Source organism: Physeter macrocephalus, chromosome 11 (genome assembly GCF_002837175.3).
Source record: "Physeter macrocephalus isolate SW-GA chromosome 11, ASM283717v5, whole genome shotgun sequence".
Lineage (NCBI taxonomy): Eukaryota > Metazoa > Chordata > Mammalia > Artiodactyla > Physeteridae > Physeter > Physeter macrocephalus.
The window spans coordinates 169,102,991-169,119,885 of record NC_041224.1 but is presented as its reverse complement, the minus strand read 5'-3'; the positions used below and the strand labels follow the sequence as shown (position 1 = coordinate 169,119,885).

At 46.3% G+C, this 16,895-nt stretch overlaps 1 protein-coding gene across 1 annotated transcript in view; it reads right to left on the bottom strand.

Annotated features, from left to right (window-relative positions):
- KCNK13 (potassium two pore domain channel subfamily K member 13) overlaps positions 1–6,498 on the bottom strand; it is a 112,909-nt gene extending 106,411 nt beyond the window's left edge. The window contains exon 1 of the mRNA XM_024130925.1: positions 6,159–6,498. Within this exon, the coding sequence (XP_023986693.1) occupies positions 6,159–6,498 (340 nt within the window). The remainder of the gene's footprint in view (positions 1–6,158) is intronic.
- Between the last annotated feature and the right edge of the window lie 10,397 nt (positions 6,499–16,895).

The following is a 16,895-nucleotide window of genomic DNA, read 5'->3' as shown; positions in this document are numbered from 1 at the left end:
CCAAATCTGGCAATTACATGTGTCCTTTTGACATATATCTCTGTGTATTAACAATCTGTGGCTTAACTGTCCTATCCTACTCATGTTTTCTCATCTCCCCAATCTCTTAAATCCGTTAGTATCCATTTCTAGTGCACTGTGCATGTATGTGCGGTAGGTATCCGTGCTGTTCACCAAGATCAAGTCTTATCCACTTCTGGACTTACGGGAGGAGTGTGGTTCTTTACATCCTTGAAGTTGGGTGTAGCCATGGGACTTGATTTGGCCAAGGAAACGCGTGTGGCGGTGGCTTGTTGTCACCTCCAGGTGGTGGCCGTTTAACTGCAGGTGCTCCACTCCTCAACCCTTTCTGTCCCTTCCTGGGCAGTACTGGAGGCATGAGCTGATAAAGAGCGGCCACAAGATAAAAGAATCCTGGAACACTGGGCCAACCCAGGAGACAACTGTCCTGGTAAAGCACCTCGCCCGCAATGGGCTTTGGGTGAGTAAGAAGTAAACTCTTGTTGTGTTAAGCTACCGAGACGATGGGGTAGCCCAAGGCTTAAGGCTACCCTTACCATATCAACATGCAAATGATCTCATATCCTTTGTGGACAGAAGCTGAGCTATAAATACACAGGCAAACACAAAAACAAATGCCTAACAAATGCCTATTTGAGAGAAAAAGATATTTACAGAAGATCACTGACAGAGTATATATAACGTCAATCTACTTCTCTGAGTACTTCAAATTCATTCTTATGTCAAGTCTGATTACCAGCCTCTTTCAGAATCAACTCCCTGAGTTGTGTTTTAATATTCTGCTCTTTCTATGCTGTGGCAAAATATACATAATATTTGTCATTTTCACCATTCGTAAGTGCACTATTCAACGGCATTAAATACATTCACATTGTCGTATAACCATCGCCACCATCTACATCCAAAACTTTTTTTTAATCATCCCCAACAAAAATGCCATTAAATAAGCCTTCCTTTCTTCCCTCAGTCCCTGGTACCCTCTATTCTACTTTCCATCCCTATGAAATCTGCCTATCCTAAATACCTCATCTAAGTCGAATTGTATTTGTCCTTCTGCGTCTGGCTTACTTCACTAAGTATAATATTTTCAAGGTCCATCTGCGTCGTCCATACATTCCACTGTACGTATGCACATTTTGTTTATCCATTCATCTGCTGATAGACACTTGGGTCGTCTCCACCTTTTGGCTCCTGTGAATAAAGCTGCAATGAACACTGGTGTACAAATACAGGCATCACCTCTTCTTACTGTGCTTTGCTTTATTGTGCTTCATGGCTATTGTGTTTTTTACAAACTGAAGGTTTGTGGCAACCCTGTGACGAGGAAGTCTATTGATGCCATTTTCCCAACAGCATTTGCTCACTTCGTGTCTCTGTGTTATTTTGGTAAGCCTTGCAATATTTCAAACTTTTTCATTATTGTTATATTTGTTACGGTGGGCTGTGATCAGTGATCTTTGATGTTACTGTTGCTAAAAGATTATGACTCACTGAAGGCTCAGATGGTGGTTCGCACTTTTTAGCAATAAAGTATTTTAAAATTAAGGTATATACATTTTTTTAGACATAATGCTACCACACGCTTAACAGACTACAGTACAGTGAAAACGTAATTTTCATATGCACTGGGAAACCCCCAAAATTCATGTGACTCGCTTTATTGTGATATTCGCTTTATTGCAGTGGTCTGGAACTGGATTCGCAGCATCTCTGAGGTGTTCCTGTATCTGTTTGAGTCTCTGCTTTCAATTCTTTTGGATATATATTCCCTAGGAGTGGAATTTCTGGGTCACATGTAGTTCTATGTTTAAACTTCTGAGGAACTGGCCACAGTGTTTTTTACTCTGCTCTGACTTTTAAATTAAACAACAGTTGCATGAAATCCTCAGTTGCATTTTCCAGGAAACGGTTGTTTGCGAGCATCACCCACTGTCCTATGCAACGTTTCCCATATAAAATCCCAAGAGGGAAAGATTTTTGAGGATTGCATATTGGGAAAAGGTGTATGCTTCCTTTTCTCTACTAAGAATGCCAGTGTGGGGACGTCCCTGGTGGTGCAGTGGTTAAGAATCAGCCTGCCAATGCAGGGGACACGGGTTCAATCCCTGGTCCGGGAAGATCCCACATGCCACGGAGCAACGAAGTCCATGTGCCACAGCTACTGAGCCTGCGCTCTAGAGCCCGCGAGCCACAACTACTGAGCCTGCACACCACAACTACTCAAGCCCGCATTTCCTAGAGCCCGCGTGCCACAACTACTGAAGCCAGCACGCCCTAGAGCCCATGTGCCGCCAACTACTGAGCTCGCACGTCACAGCTACTGAAGCCTGTGCTCTAGGGCCCGTGTGCCGCAACTACTGAGCCCATGTGCTGCAACTACTGAAGCCCCCATGCCTAGAGCCCGTGCTCCGCCACAAGAGAAGCCACAGTAATGAGAAGCCTGTGCACCATAACAAAGGGTAGCCCCCGCTCGTCGCAACTAGAGAAAGCCCACGTGCAGCAACGAAGACCCAACACAGCCAAAAAAAAGAATTCCAGCGTGGGTCATGACTCCGCCATGGAGCCTGCAGCCAAATCTGAAGCTTGAATAGTCACTGGTGATACTCAGTCCTCACCCCCTGGGATCTCCTTTACCATTTCTGGACACACTGGCCTGACTTCAAATGGCCAGTGCCTATATCTTATCAGAAGGCTACTCTTGGGCCGTCCATGAAAAATCAGGACAGAAGTACCTGGAAATTATATTTTTGTGCTTCTCCCACCCTCCAAGCAGCTTTTAACCAATTTCTGACTAGCGTGGGTGTATAAATACCCCAGCTCCCTTGCCTGGGGTAAGTCTGGTTAATGAGCTTTGCACTTTTCTCAAGCTTCCACTTGAGATTAAGGATCAGTTGCCCACTATGCTTTCTGCCTAATACCATATCCTATATTGACTGACTTCCCTTTCTTGTACCACTTCCTCCTTCACCTCCCTGTATCCCTTGAATCTGCCAATAAACTGCTTGCACACAAATTCTTGGCTCAGAAGCTGCTTCTGAGGGAACTTCAGCTAAGACAAAGCCCTTCTCTACCAATTTCTTAGATCCAATTGCTTTCCATATTTCTGTTCTTCTTTATTTCCTAGTTCTGAGGTTTTATTTACATTTTATGATTATTCTACTGTATGCTTTCTTGTTATCTGTTACAACATCTTTGCAGAATAAAGCATAGTGGAATTAATTTTTAGAAGAAAAAAACCATCATGTAATACTATGATTAAAATACAAGCTGTAAAGGGTTTATAGAATATGATCCAAATTTAGAAAAATACATATGTACATATGTGTGTCCATAGGGAAAAAGAATAGAAAGAAATGCACCAACCAACAAGGACCTATTGTATAGCACAGGGAACTATACTCAATATTTTGTAATAACCTATAAGGGAGAAGAATCTGAAAAAAATTGATATACATGCATGTATAACTGAATCACTTTGCTATACACCTGAAACTAACACAACACTGTAAATCAACTAACCTTCAATTTAAAAAAATGACCAAAATGTCAACCATGGTCAACTTTAGGTGATGTTATTACAGATGGTTTTTTTTTTTCTTCTTTATTTTACAAAGAACATGAAGCTTCAGTTTCCTCATCTATAAAACAGGGACAATCACACTTCACACATATGAATCACATATCACATATATGAATTGTGTTGATTGAAATTGTGGTTAATCTATGCAATTAGCTGCATCACATATTCACAGTATGTGCCTAATTATGTACTCCAATAAAGGGTTGCAAGTGCTGTTATTACATCAGCCATTCATGAAACAATTTAAGGACATGTGAGAAATGAGAAAGTAAAAATAAGCCCATACTTACATAGTGCTTTGTTCTTTTTAAAGAACATTCGCTTATATGAACTCATTATCCCTAGCAAGAACCCTGCGAGAGGGGCAGGCTTAGGGGCAGGGTGTGGGAAGGAGACAGGACTAATATTTACTCAACGGCTACAATGTGCCAGATACCAAGGTGGGAACTTGTAGGTATCTCAAAAGAGAAGGATGGGGCTCAGAATGTTAAGGAACCGGCCCAACTTACAGGCAGGGTCAGTAGCTCCAACTCCAGACTCTCGGTCCAGGTTTCCTTCTATTCCATCAGGCTTCATTATTCTATTTGTGCCCCCGCATGAGTGTGTGCTTACATGCCCACCCATCCACGACACCCGCGGCTCCTCTGGCATTGGTGTTCACCAGTCTTTACACGCACTCTGCTCCTTCCTACGTCCATGGCCATGGGAAGTACAAACGGGGGGCCTGTGGAGGGGGTGGGGAGGACCTAGCTCCCCAATCTCCCACCAAAACCACCCCCAAATGAATAATCTAAATCAAAACCCTGTACCAGCTACACAGACATAGCAGATTCAAGGAAAGTTCCACAGCAACCCTTCCCAATCAGTTTGCTCACCCCAAGTCCTCCCTACATAGAAATTCTGGAACTGTCTTTTGAGAAATGGGAGGACTTAGGCAATTCTGCTAAGAGAGTCCAGTGGAGAACGTGGGCTGGGGGAGAGAACTGTGGAGGGTATTACTCTGTCTCCATCCCGGTCAGGGCCCGTGTTCTGGTCATCGTGGAGAATGCTATGAAAGTCTTTCTTACCAGATACCCAGTTACCGTGGTGTCATAATGGCCCACGGATGGGCAGGGCCGCCTGAAATGAGACAGGGCTGCGGTGGTGAGCTGGGCAGTTCAGCACAAAGCACTTCAGACGCAGCCCGTGTGTCCGGAATCACGCCAGTCCTCTCCACCTAGCCTCCCACTCACAGCTGTAGCCCTGGGCTTCTCGACTAACCCTGGGAAGTCTTCCTTGACTGCTCAGGCCTGAGGCTGATCCCTGTTGTACCTTGTACTTCTCCTGGAAGAACGTCTACCAAAGACAACCTTGCGTGGGAGCTTCAAAGAAGTCCGCCTTGTCACCGCCTCACGGACGAGCTCTCCCGGCAGCACAGGGGCTACAGCAGCCGGGCACCTGCACGGCCCCCTGCCGGCCCTGCTGCGCCTCCGGTGCTCCGGCAGCCAGCCGGGAGCCGCTCCCTTTCTGCGCAGCCTTTCAAAGCCCCCTCCTGCGCTCCAGCTCTCTGCTTTCTTCAGAGTTTCTACAGCATCTTTCCCAACCCCCTTATCACTCAAGTATGCTTTAAGTGTGAACAGTCCTTAGGAGTGTGGTGCAAAGACTCCCAATCTTTTTCCTTCTGCTGGTAATAAAGGCATAACTGACGGTAGCCATGAGACACTCTTGCTCAAAAACTGTCAATAGCTTCCAATTGCCTCTAGATAAGCTCTAGCTCCTGAGTCTGTCAGTAAAGTTTCCCCCTCCATCCCATTAGCCAGGAGACTCCCCTAGCTTTCCTTCCACTACTCCCTACAGATCAGGGAGCTCACTGGACCCTGAACGCAATTCTCTTCTCCGGAGTGTAAAGCACTTTTAGTTTCCAGACCCCAATCAGGCCAACACTTAGCGGTTCAGCCCATAGGTCCCTTCTCCCCACCCCCACCTGCTTCCTCCTGGCAGAAAACAGTTTCCATCCTCATTAGCACTTTTGCCTCCTTACTTCCAATCTCGTTTTCCATCTATTTTTTCTCTGTTAAGTTTTAAGTCATGGACAGTCTTTTTAAAATTTGTTTCTCCCCCCAGACCAGTGCCTCATGCATGGTACTAACTCAATTAATGTTTATAGGTTCCTATCCCGATCTGTAAGCATTCTCCCTAATGTTCCATGAATTCAAGCTCAGTCTCCTTAACTAGGAACACTCCCAGAGCAGAACGTCTCCAATTTAAGGCTCACTCAAATTCCCTGGAGATTTTAACACGCAGATTCTGACTCAAGTGGTCTGGGGAGGGGCTGAGACTGCATTTATAACGAGCTCCCAAGTGATGCTGACACAGCTGGAACGTGGCCCTCACTTAAAGAAGCAAGGAGGCAGTACCACCTGTGGATCAGGCAACAGCTCACATCGGTGCCACCTGGCTGAGCGCGGAGGTGGGTGAATGCATGGCTGGGAAGCGCGGTCCCGCCCTTCGAAGCGCCGGGCCAGAAAAACGCCTGCGAGGCTAGCCACCCCTCCTCCCTCCCGCGGGGCCCACTTACCTATGGTGGACACGACGGTGCCCACGAAGTAGAAGGCGCCGGTGAAGTCCCAGCGCTGGCGAACACTGTCCACGCGGATGCCGGCCTCGGTGGCCTCCTCGTAGTGGCGAAGGAAGCCGCGCAGCTCGTCGCGGCTCAGGTTGTGGCGGCGGCTGAAGTTGGCCAGGCGTTCCTCCCAGCGCTGCTTGGCTTGGCGTTCGTGCGCCAGTTCCAGCGCCGAGAAGACGGCGGCGCCGCCCAGCAGGTAGAGCGCGATGAGCGCGGCGAGCAGCAGGAAGCGCGCGTTGTCTTCGTTCAGGCGTCCCGGGCCGCCGCTGCAGCCGCAACCCCGGCCGGCCATGGCCGGACCCCCGGGGGCAGCCCCAAGCCGGGCGGCCGTGGCCGCCGGCTGCCTGTCGCCCGGGCGCCCCGCGGGGTGGGGGCTCGGCCCGGCGCTCAGTCCGCCCCTCGCCGCCCGACAGCCAGCTCGCCCATGACCGCCGGACGCTCCTCCAGGCCACGCGGCTCCCGGGGCCGCCGCGTCGACCGCTCCTGCAGCGCCAGCCCCCCACGTCCGCCTCGACTCCCGGTTTCAAATCCGCATTTTCGCCGCCGTCCCCGCCCCCCGCCCCCCCCCGGGAGTTCTCCTAAAAGCTGAAGAGCTGAGTGACCCGGCACAGAGTCCGCTTCTGCTTGGCACGAGGATGCGGCCGCTGCTTCCCCCTGGTGCCCTGCCCGGCTCAGCTTGGGGAGGGGGCGTGGCGCATCTTCAGGGCAAACTCGAGTGGGCTTGACCTTCCCCCAAAGCAAAGGTCTGGGGGCCTCGGACCGCCCCCCCCAGGGAGTTCTCCTAAAAGCTGAAGAGCTGAGTGACCCGGCACAGAGTCCGCTTCTGCTTGGCACGAGGATGCGGCCGCTGCTTCCCCCTGGTGCCCTGCCCGGCTCAGCTTGGGAAGGGGGCGTGGCGCATCTTCAGGGCAAACTCGAGTGGGCTTGACCTTCCCCCAAAGCAAAGGTCTGGGGGCCTCGGAGGCTGACGGGTGAGCGGAGCCCCGCGGGGCTCTCAGCCCGCTGGTGCTGTAAGTGCCTCCCCAGATGGAGCCGCAGTGCTGTGTCCCAGGCTCGGCGTCGCGCGGAGCCTCGGGCCTCTCGGGTCACCGGCCCGGCTGCCGGCGCTTAGAGGCTGGAGCAGGTCCCGGGCGGGCGCACGCACAGAGGGACTGCGCAGAGCGCGGTTCACGGGTTGCGACCTCCCGCCCGCCCCCGACGCGGCGCGGCGTCCGGCGGGCCGACTTGCTGGAGGAGGAGACCAGAAAGGGAGGTTGGAGTGACGGAGCGAAGGAAGTTACGGGCCTCTCCCCCAGGCAGCCTCCCTCGCCTTGCCCGGACCAGACGCCCTTGGCTTCTGGATCCCGCGCGGGGGCGTCTTCCACCCCCACGTGTCGAATCCGCCCGCTCGAAGCGCGCGCCGCGAGCCAGCCCCAGCTCCTGGGGAGCCTGCCAAGGACCGGGGACTGGAGGAGCCCGCGGGCAGGAGACAGTGACCCCCGGAGAGTTCCATCTCCCGCACCCCGGCTTGGCTGCCTCGGTGGGCTCCAGAGATCCTGCGCCGACAAGGCTCCGCTGAGAGCTCTTTACCCCACCCCAGCCACAGGCTCGCTAGCAAACCGCCGGGGCCCCTCCCCGAGACCCCGCCTTTCAAGGGGCGCTGGCGCCGCGCTCGAGTCTCACTCACCGGGGAGTGCCCCCTCCGCGCGGCTCTGTCAGGACTGTCCTCCGGGTCCCTCTGCGCGGGGAGCAGAGGTCCACGCCGCGCCTTGCCTTGCCTGGTCCGCGCGCTCCGACGCTGCAACAGGTGGAGCCGCTCGGCTGGCAGCAGCGGTGGAGACTCCACCCCCGTCCTCCGCCTCCCGGCCGCGCGGAACCGCCCCCAGCACTAATCTCCGCCTGCTGATGCCCTGCTCCCTGCTGGGCCACCCGGGGGCTGCGGTGCCCCCATCCCAGACGTGCAGATCCGGGGAGTGGGTGCTCAAGAGGAGGGTCAGGTCAGGTGCTTAGCGGGCCTGTGTGGGCCCCTCCAGGGCCAGAAGAGGGCGCTCCGTCCCCTTCAGACACATCTCGCCCCCACCTGCGTACCCAGCCACACACTTCCCCTTCGGAATCACCAGCCCCTGGCATTTGGGAGTGAATATGAATACAAGAGGGAAAGATGCATGGGCATCTTCGAACTAAGGAGAATTTCCTCGCCTCCCGAGAGAGTGACCCCAGGCTCAGAGGCCACCCACCTATACTCCCCAAGAGCAGAGGATAAAAAAAACACACTTCCGGGTTCCAATAAATCTGCCATCAGAAGCCCTGATGCTGCTAGGATTCCTCTCCCACTCCTCTCCCGCTATCCACCCCCGGATGCCCCTCTTTTATCTAGCCTATCGAGGGCAAGAGTTTTAGGTGGCAGCGCTTACAGGAGGAGCATGTGTATACACACTGGGTGAGTCCTGCAATTACTCCCCCATCCCATTTTATTGTGAAAAATTTCAAACATAAAGTTGAAAGAATTTTACAGTGAATAGCCTTATTCTCAAGGAACATTTTACTATACTTGCTTTATTACGCATCTATCCACCCCTCTTTCCATCCATCAACCCATCTTGTTTGGATTCATTTCGAAGTAAGTTGTAGACATCACTACACTCCCCCTCCTCACCCCACCCCCCAGCTTCTCCTTGCATATTACTACCTAGAGTTCAATACAACCCTATTTACTTCCAGATTTTTTTGGGGAGGATAAAATTTACATACTATGAAATGCACACATCTTAAGTGTACCATTAAATGAGGTCTCGCAAATGCGTACACTCTTGCAAATTAAACACCTACCTATGCAGCCTCTCAACCAAATACTGTATGTCCCTTCCCAGCAAATCCCTACCCACATTCCTACAGAGGAAATCACTGTTGTAGATGTTTCCACCATCAACTTGTTTTCACTTTGTAGAACTTCTTAGTCTTGCTTAGTTCTCGATCTTCATATAAATGGAATCATACAGTTATGTATTCTTTTGTGTAAAGCACTGTATTTCTGAAATCTATCCATGTTATATGCCTTAGTAATGTTCTTTTATTGCTACTTTTTTATTGTTTGAATATTCATTCTCCTTTTATTGATAGAAAACCAGGGCTGTTAAAAATGTTTGCCATCATAAATAATAAAACTGTTAGCAACATTCTAGCACAAGTGTTTGCAGATATATGTTTTCATACCTCTTGGGTAAATACCTAGGTGTGGAATTGCTGGGTCATAGGGGTGGTGTGTATTTAATTTTATAAGAAACTGCCTAACATTTTTGCAAAGTAGCTGTACCAACCAACAAGATACAAGTCTTGGATGTCCCACATCCTTGTGAACATTTGGCAGTATCAGTCGTTTTAATGTTAAACATACTGGTGGATGTGTAGTCGTATCTCATTGTAGTTTAATTTGCATTTCCCTGATGACTAATGTGCTTGTTGGCCATTCATATATCTGCTTTTTTATCTTTTGAAATATTGTAAAATCTCTGTTGAATATCCATTAAAAGATTTGTTTCTGTTTTTTACTACTGAACTGTAGGGATTCTTTATATAGATCCAGGATACTAGCCCTTTCTCAGATAGGTATCTTGGAAATATTTTTGACAAGTCTCTGGATTGCCTAATTATCTTCTTAAAGATGTTTTCTGATGTTTATGTTTTTAATTTTGGTGAAGCCCAATTTATCAATCATTTCATTTACGTTTGGATCTCTTTGTGGAATAAGAAATCATTACCTCCTTTAAGGTTGCGTAAGTTTTATGGGTTTTTTTTCTGTAGAAATTTTATAGTTTCAGCTTTTGTACGTGGGTCAATGATTTATCTTGTTTGTTTCTGTATGGCGTGAGGTAAAAGAGTCGAGGTATATTTTGTCCGTGTGGCTATACAGTTATTTGAGTGTCATTTGCTGAAAAGACAAAAGTGAATTTATTATAGGAATCTGTATCCTGCTCATTAGTTGTCCATCCTTATAAGAATACCATAGTATTTAGATTACTTGTAGCTTTATAATCGGTCTTGAAGTCAGGAGGTGTGAGTCCTCCAACTTTGCTCTTCTTTATCAAGATTTTCTTTGGGTATTATAGGATCTTACCATTTCCATAAAAATTGTAGAATCAGCCTGTTAATTTCATCAGAAAAAACCTTGTGAGATCTTGATTAGGATTGTGTCAGATCTATTTTAGGGAGAACTGACATCTTAATTCATGAATGAGGTGTAGCCCTCAATTTACTTCAGACTTAGCAAATTTTCATGTAGAGATCTTGCACATCTTTGTAAATTCATTCTAAAGTATTTTGGTTTTTTGATGAAATTGTAAATGAAATATCAAGATCCTATTTTCCAACTGTTTGCTGTAGTATGTAAAAATACAAATGATTTTTACAAATTAACTTGGTTCCTGCAACCTTGCTAAATTCACTCATTAGTTGAAGTAGTTGATTCCTTTAGGATTTTCTTTTATTTATTTATTTATTTATTTATTTTTGGCTGTGTTGGGTCTTCATTGCTGTGCGTGGGCTTTCTCTGGTTGTGGCAAGCGGGGGCTGCTCTTATGTTGCAGTGTGTGGGCTTCTCATTGAGGTAGCTTCTCTTGTTGTGGAGCACCAACTCTAGGCATGCAGGCTTCAGTAGTTGCAGCACTTGGGCTCAGTAGTTGTGGCTCATGGGCTCTGGAGCGCAGGCTCAGTAGTTGTGGCGCACGGGCTTAGTTGCTCTGCAGCATATGGGATCTTCCTGGACCAGGGATCGAACCTGTGTCCCCTGCATTGGGAGGCGGATTCTTAACAACTGTGCCACCAGGGAAGTCCCCCTTTAGGATTTTCTACGTAAATAACCATGGCATCTGAAAGTGTTTTGCTTCTTCTTTTCTGATGTTTACCCCTTTTTTTCTTGTCATGCTGCAATGCAATGGCTAGGACCTCAGTATAATATTGACTAGAAGTGATGGAAGCAGACATCCTTGTCTTGTTCATGATTCCAGGGGAAAGCCTTTAGTTCTTCCACCACTAACTACAGTGTGGGTTCTTCATAGATACCCTTTATCAGGTTGAAAAGTTTTCTTTTACTTTTGTTTCTGGGAATTTTTTTTTTTTTTGTGTGGTACACGGGCCTCTCGCTGTTGTGGCCTCTTCCGTTGCGGAGCACAGGCTCCGGACCCGCAGGCCCAGCAGCCATGGCTCACGGGCCCAGCCGCTCCGCAGCATGTGGGATCTTCCCGGACCGGGGCACGAACCCGTGTCCCCTGCATCGGCAGGCGGACTCTCAACCACTGCGCCACCAGGGAAGCCCTAGAGTTTTTTTTTAAACATAAATGAGTGCTGAATTTTATCAAATGCTTTTCCTGCATTTAGTGTAACGATCATATAATTTTCTCCTTTATTCTGTTAATATCTTGAATTTCATTTATTGCTTTTCTAATGTCAAGCCAACCTTGTATTTCTGGGATAAATTCCACTTGGGATTTCTACTCGTATTTCATTCTTCTAATTCCTTTTGGGTTTACTTTACTTCTTTTTACAACTTCTTACAGTGGATGGTAAGGTCACAAATTTTAGATCTGCTTTTCCAATGTTCGCATTTTTCAGCTATAAATCTCCGTTAGCCCTGGGCTAGCTGCATCCTAAAAATTTTGGTATGCTATATTTCTACATCACTTTGTTGAATATATTTTCCAATTTTTTCTTCTTTGACCCACAAATTATTTAGCTGTGTTAATTTTTTAAGTCTGTTTTTAAAGACAAATTATAACATTTTCAATGTGGTCAAGTGAAAAAAATGCACATGCTAAAAGTTAAGAATTATGTTTTGTCAGACTTTCTGAGGATTTCAAGCTCAGGACACAGCTTCTCAGATAGCTCTGAGGGACTGCTCTGAAGAGGGAGGGGAGGAGCCAGGGTATATAGTTTTCCAACAAAAACCAGGTAGCTGGAACACCAAAAGATTACTGTTAAAGAAAACTGGGTATCTCAAGTTAATGGATTTAGCACTTTCCTGTGTATGGGAAGATGCAACGTCTGGGCTCATTGAAATCATTCCTTTGATATGCACCTGAGCTATCTAGGGCCAGTATCCTGTTCTTTCCCATCCTGAGTCCCCTCAGGGTGCACCACTGGGAGTGGCTGAAGTGGCTCCATGGTTGCCACTTCTTTTGTTTACTGATAAGGCAGGCAGTGTTTTTCATTCACAGGTCAGAGGACCATATTTGGTATGTTTCAGTATTCCTAAATTTATTGAGACTTGTTTTATGGTCCAGAATATGGTCTTAGTGAATGTACCATATGCATTTGAAAAGAATATGTATTCTGCAGTTGTTGGACGTAGTGTTCTATAAATGCCAATTACGTCAAGGTTGTTGATAGTGTTTTTCAGATCTTCTGTCTTTAGTGACATTTGTTCTAGTTATTCTAACAATTATTGAAAGTATTAAAATCACCAACTATGATTGTCAAATTGTCTATTTCTCCCTTTAAATATGTCAATTTGTGTTTCACATACTTTGAAGCTGTTATTTAATATAAGCATTTATGATTATTATATCTTCCTGATGTAGTGACCCTTTTATTTTTATGAAATGTCTGTCTTTATCTCTGGTAATACTCTTTGCCTTGAAGTTTATTTTGTCTGATATTAATCTGGTTACCACAGGCTTCATTTACTTAACATTTGCATGGTATCTTTTCCATTTACTTTTAACCTATCTCTGTCTTTATATATATTTAAGGTGGATTTGTTACAGACAGCATATAGCAGTTCGGTCTTCTTTCTTTTCATTTTTCTGGTCAGTTCTGACAATCTCCACTTTTTTTTTTTCTTTTTTTTTTTTTCGGTACGCGGGCCTCTCACTGCTGTGGCCTCTCCCGTTGCAGAGCACAGGCTCCGGACGTGCAGGCTCAGCGGCCATGGCACGGGCCCAGCCGCTCTGCGGCATGTGGGATCCTCCCGGACCAGGGCACGAACCCGTGCCCCCTGCATCGGCAGGCGGACTCTCAACCACTGTGCCACCAGGGAAGCCCCAATCTCCACATTTTAATTGATCAGATAAACACTGTCCATCACTTCTGTGATGAGGGAAATATCCCATATCTATGCTGTTCTATAAAGTGGTCCATCGTGGTGCTACTAAGCACTTGAAATGTGACTAGTGCAAGTAAGGAACTGAATTTTTAACTTTATTTGATGTTAACAACGTATTTAAATATCACATGTGGCTAGTGACTGCTGTATATAATTTATGATGGAGAAATTCTGGATTCTGTTCCTCTAAAAACAATACTTCTTAAACAGGCAGTTAACTTGGTTGAACTCAACGGCAAAATTATCTCTAAAGTGGGAAGTATCTCAAATTCTAGTTCAGTTCTTTTAGCCTTAGCCACAGACGCACAGTTCAGCAGTCAGCCAGAGATTTGAGCAGAGTTTACAAACACATTGGGAATCCCCTCTGGCTCTTTCTTCTGTTATTTCCCTCTTCACTCTCAGAGGCTGTGTATGCTCCAAACCCTGTACTCTGGATCTCCAAGCCAAGACTGTAGCTTTCCCACTGGTGGTTTACCTGCTACGCGTACCTGACCTCAGGCCCAAAGTGGTGGAAAGACAGGAAACTCACCCAGTGTAGTGCCTTTCTTTCAGTTGTCTACTCTCTTTTCTGCCTGCTTTTGGCCGCTTTCTGTAGCTGGTATAAGCTCCGCCGCAGAGCGTATACTTTTATTTGTGAAAGAATTGGTTCAACAGGAGTCATTTGGCGCTGCCAGAAACCGAAGTTACGTGGCTTCCCCACAATGTTTGACAATGAAATTTTCAAACATACACCAAAGTCGAAAGAATTTTAGAGTCGCAATCTAGATTGTACAGTTAAATTTTTCTATACTTTATCATGTATCTACTAGTCCTTTAATACACCTTATTTTAAAGCATTTCAAAATCAACTGCAGACGTCAATACACTTGCCCCTAAATACTTCAGTATATATATAACTAGAGTTCAGCTCCTGATTTTTTCTTCTTATGTAGAATTTACATACAATGAACATATCTGAGCTTGTACATTCTTTGAGTTTTTAAAAAGCTTTATGGAGCTATAATTCACATTCAATAAAAATGAACAATTTGGTATATAATTCAAGGGGTTTTGTAAAGTGTAACCAATGCCACAATCATGCTAGGAACATTTCCATCACCCCTAAAAGTTCCCTCATGCATTCAATCCCCTCTCCCCACAGCTGCACTTATTTTTAAGGCCACCCAGTTCTACTTTGGGCAGGAGCTGCGTGCCACATCAAGAACAGGAACTAGAGACCCAGGGGAGAGGTCATCCACTGCCAGTGTGTCCTGGAATGCCAGAGAAGAATGGAATGGAAGAGCAGAGCCAGGGCTAGGCTGGGCTCTTCCTAAGTGCTTCCTTCCAGGTTGTTTCTAGAGAGGTGTTAAGTGGCTGAGATCTCACAGTTCATTCCTCTCTCTTAAGGAAGATTCTGCCAATCCCAGCACAAGTAAAGATGCCTATTTCTTGAGGCTGTTGTGGTATCAGAGGCGTTCAGGAAGCAGGAGCTCCCTCTGTCTTTAAGAAGGCAACCGTAGGCAGTTCACAGATCTCTTTGCGCCTCAGTTTCTTCATTTGTAAAATGGACTTCCTCCCAGGGCCGAAGGGTCAACTCACACGTGGGGTTCACATGAACATGGACTCCCAACCCCACCCTCAGTCCCAACTCAGCCTCCACAAGGACCCCTCTTTTCCAGAGGCAGGAGGCAACATGGATCCGTGCTTTCAGGGCAGGAAGTATGTGGGTCAGCTCCGCAGAGTTGTTCAGGGCACGTTTGAGAGCCTGGCCCCCCGGACAAAGACTCTCTTGAAAATAGAGCCCCCGCCTCTGGAATCCAGAGGCCTACTAGCCACCCTGCTGCATCCAGGACTCTTCAATCTACCCTCGTCTGTCAGAAAAACCTGCCTTTAGTAGTGGGTGAAGGAGCAATATTTGTGGCAAGTAGCTAATTTTTCAGAAGGCATGGGTTTTATTTTTTACACTTGAGTTACCATTCTCTAAATGCCCCAGGGAGAGACTGCCAGTTTGGTACTTACCAAGAATCGTTCTGATTTACATTGAGGGAGTTCTTACCAGTGCTTAGAAGCTCCATTTCATTTGATTCTTACAACAATCCCACAAGGCAGGAAGGACAGCTATTAATTAGCCCCACATAACAGATGAGAAAATGAAGACTCAGAGGCGTCACATGACTTGCCTAAGTTCTCATGGGGGGAGGGAGCAGAGCTGGGGCTAGACAATTCTAATGAAGAGTGAGTCACCGCTCAGGCTTTGGTAAAACCTCAAGTCATCACCCAGGTGACCACCTGTCTTCATTCAGAGGGGGTGAACTAGCAAACTTGGGAAATAATACATTTTAGATTGTAACCCTGAACCCACTCACACAAATTGAAACAAAAATAACCTCACTTTGTGCTACACACAGATAATTTCTACTATCTTTCATTTAAAAGTGCTGGTCATGACACCCTAAATTGATTCATGATTCACTAAAGGGTTGTGACCCGAAGTTTGAAAAATCACTGCTTTAGAACACTCAAGTTACAAGGGTTCACTTATATAACCAGCTTTTTCGAGAAACTTGGATTTTAAAATTTCCTTCTTGGTTTCCTTTTGCTTTTATTTATTTATTTATTTAAAAATTGAAGTATAGTTGATTTACAATGTTAATTACTGCTATACAGCAAAGTGATTCAGTTACACATATATATATTCTTTTTTTAAAATATTCTTTTCCATTATGGTTTATCATAGGATGCTGAATATAGTTCTCTGTGCTATACAGTAGGACCTTGTTGTTTATCCATCCTATATATAAAAGCTTACATCTGCTGACCCCAGCCTCCCAAGTCCATCCCTCCCCCAACCCCCTCCCCCTTGGCAACCACTAGTCTGTTCTCTATGTCCGTGATTCTGTTTCTGTTTCACAGATAGGTTCATTTGTGTCATATTTTAGATTCCACATATAAGTGATATCATATGGTATTTGTCTTTCTCTTTCTGACTGATTTCACTTAGTATGATCATCTCTAGTTGCATCCTTTTACTTTTAAATAAAATCTGCATGCTTGCACACATTATTTAAGAACAAGGCATAAAAAAGGTTCCTCTAGCACAATATTAATACTTCACCTAGAGATGCTTCCTGTTCTGGATTGGATCTCAGGCATCTTCCACTTGTCTTTGGTGAACTCTGCACCTGCCCCCTCCTCAGCAGGGGCAGTCCCTGATCTGGAGTGCTTGCATCATGGATGGACACATGACTCAACCTGACCAGTCAGATGTGTCAGGGGACTTTGGCCAGCACTGTTGGGAAAGAAGTATTTTGTTTTCTCTGAAATGACTAGTCAGATATAATATGGGATCCTGCAGCGTGCGGTGGTGGTGAGGGAGTGGGAATTTCAGCCTCCAGGTGGAGAGAGCTTGCTTGAGAATGATGTCCAGATCCTGGAAAGCAGAGCTGAGACTTGAAGGTAGACTTGGTTACATTATGATCCTCTGGCATTTGCTAGATTCGTGTTAAAAGTCTCTTTCATTGCTTAAGCCTAACTAATCTGGTTTCTGTAACTATGAAAGCATCCTGACGAATGTAGTCTTTCATAAAAATATTAATAAAGTATTATTAAATAACAAATATTTAGAGGCTTTTAAA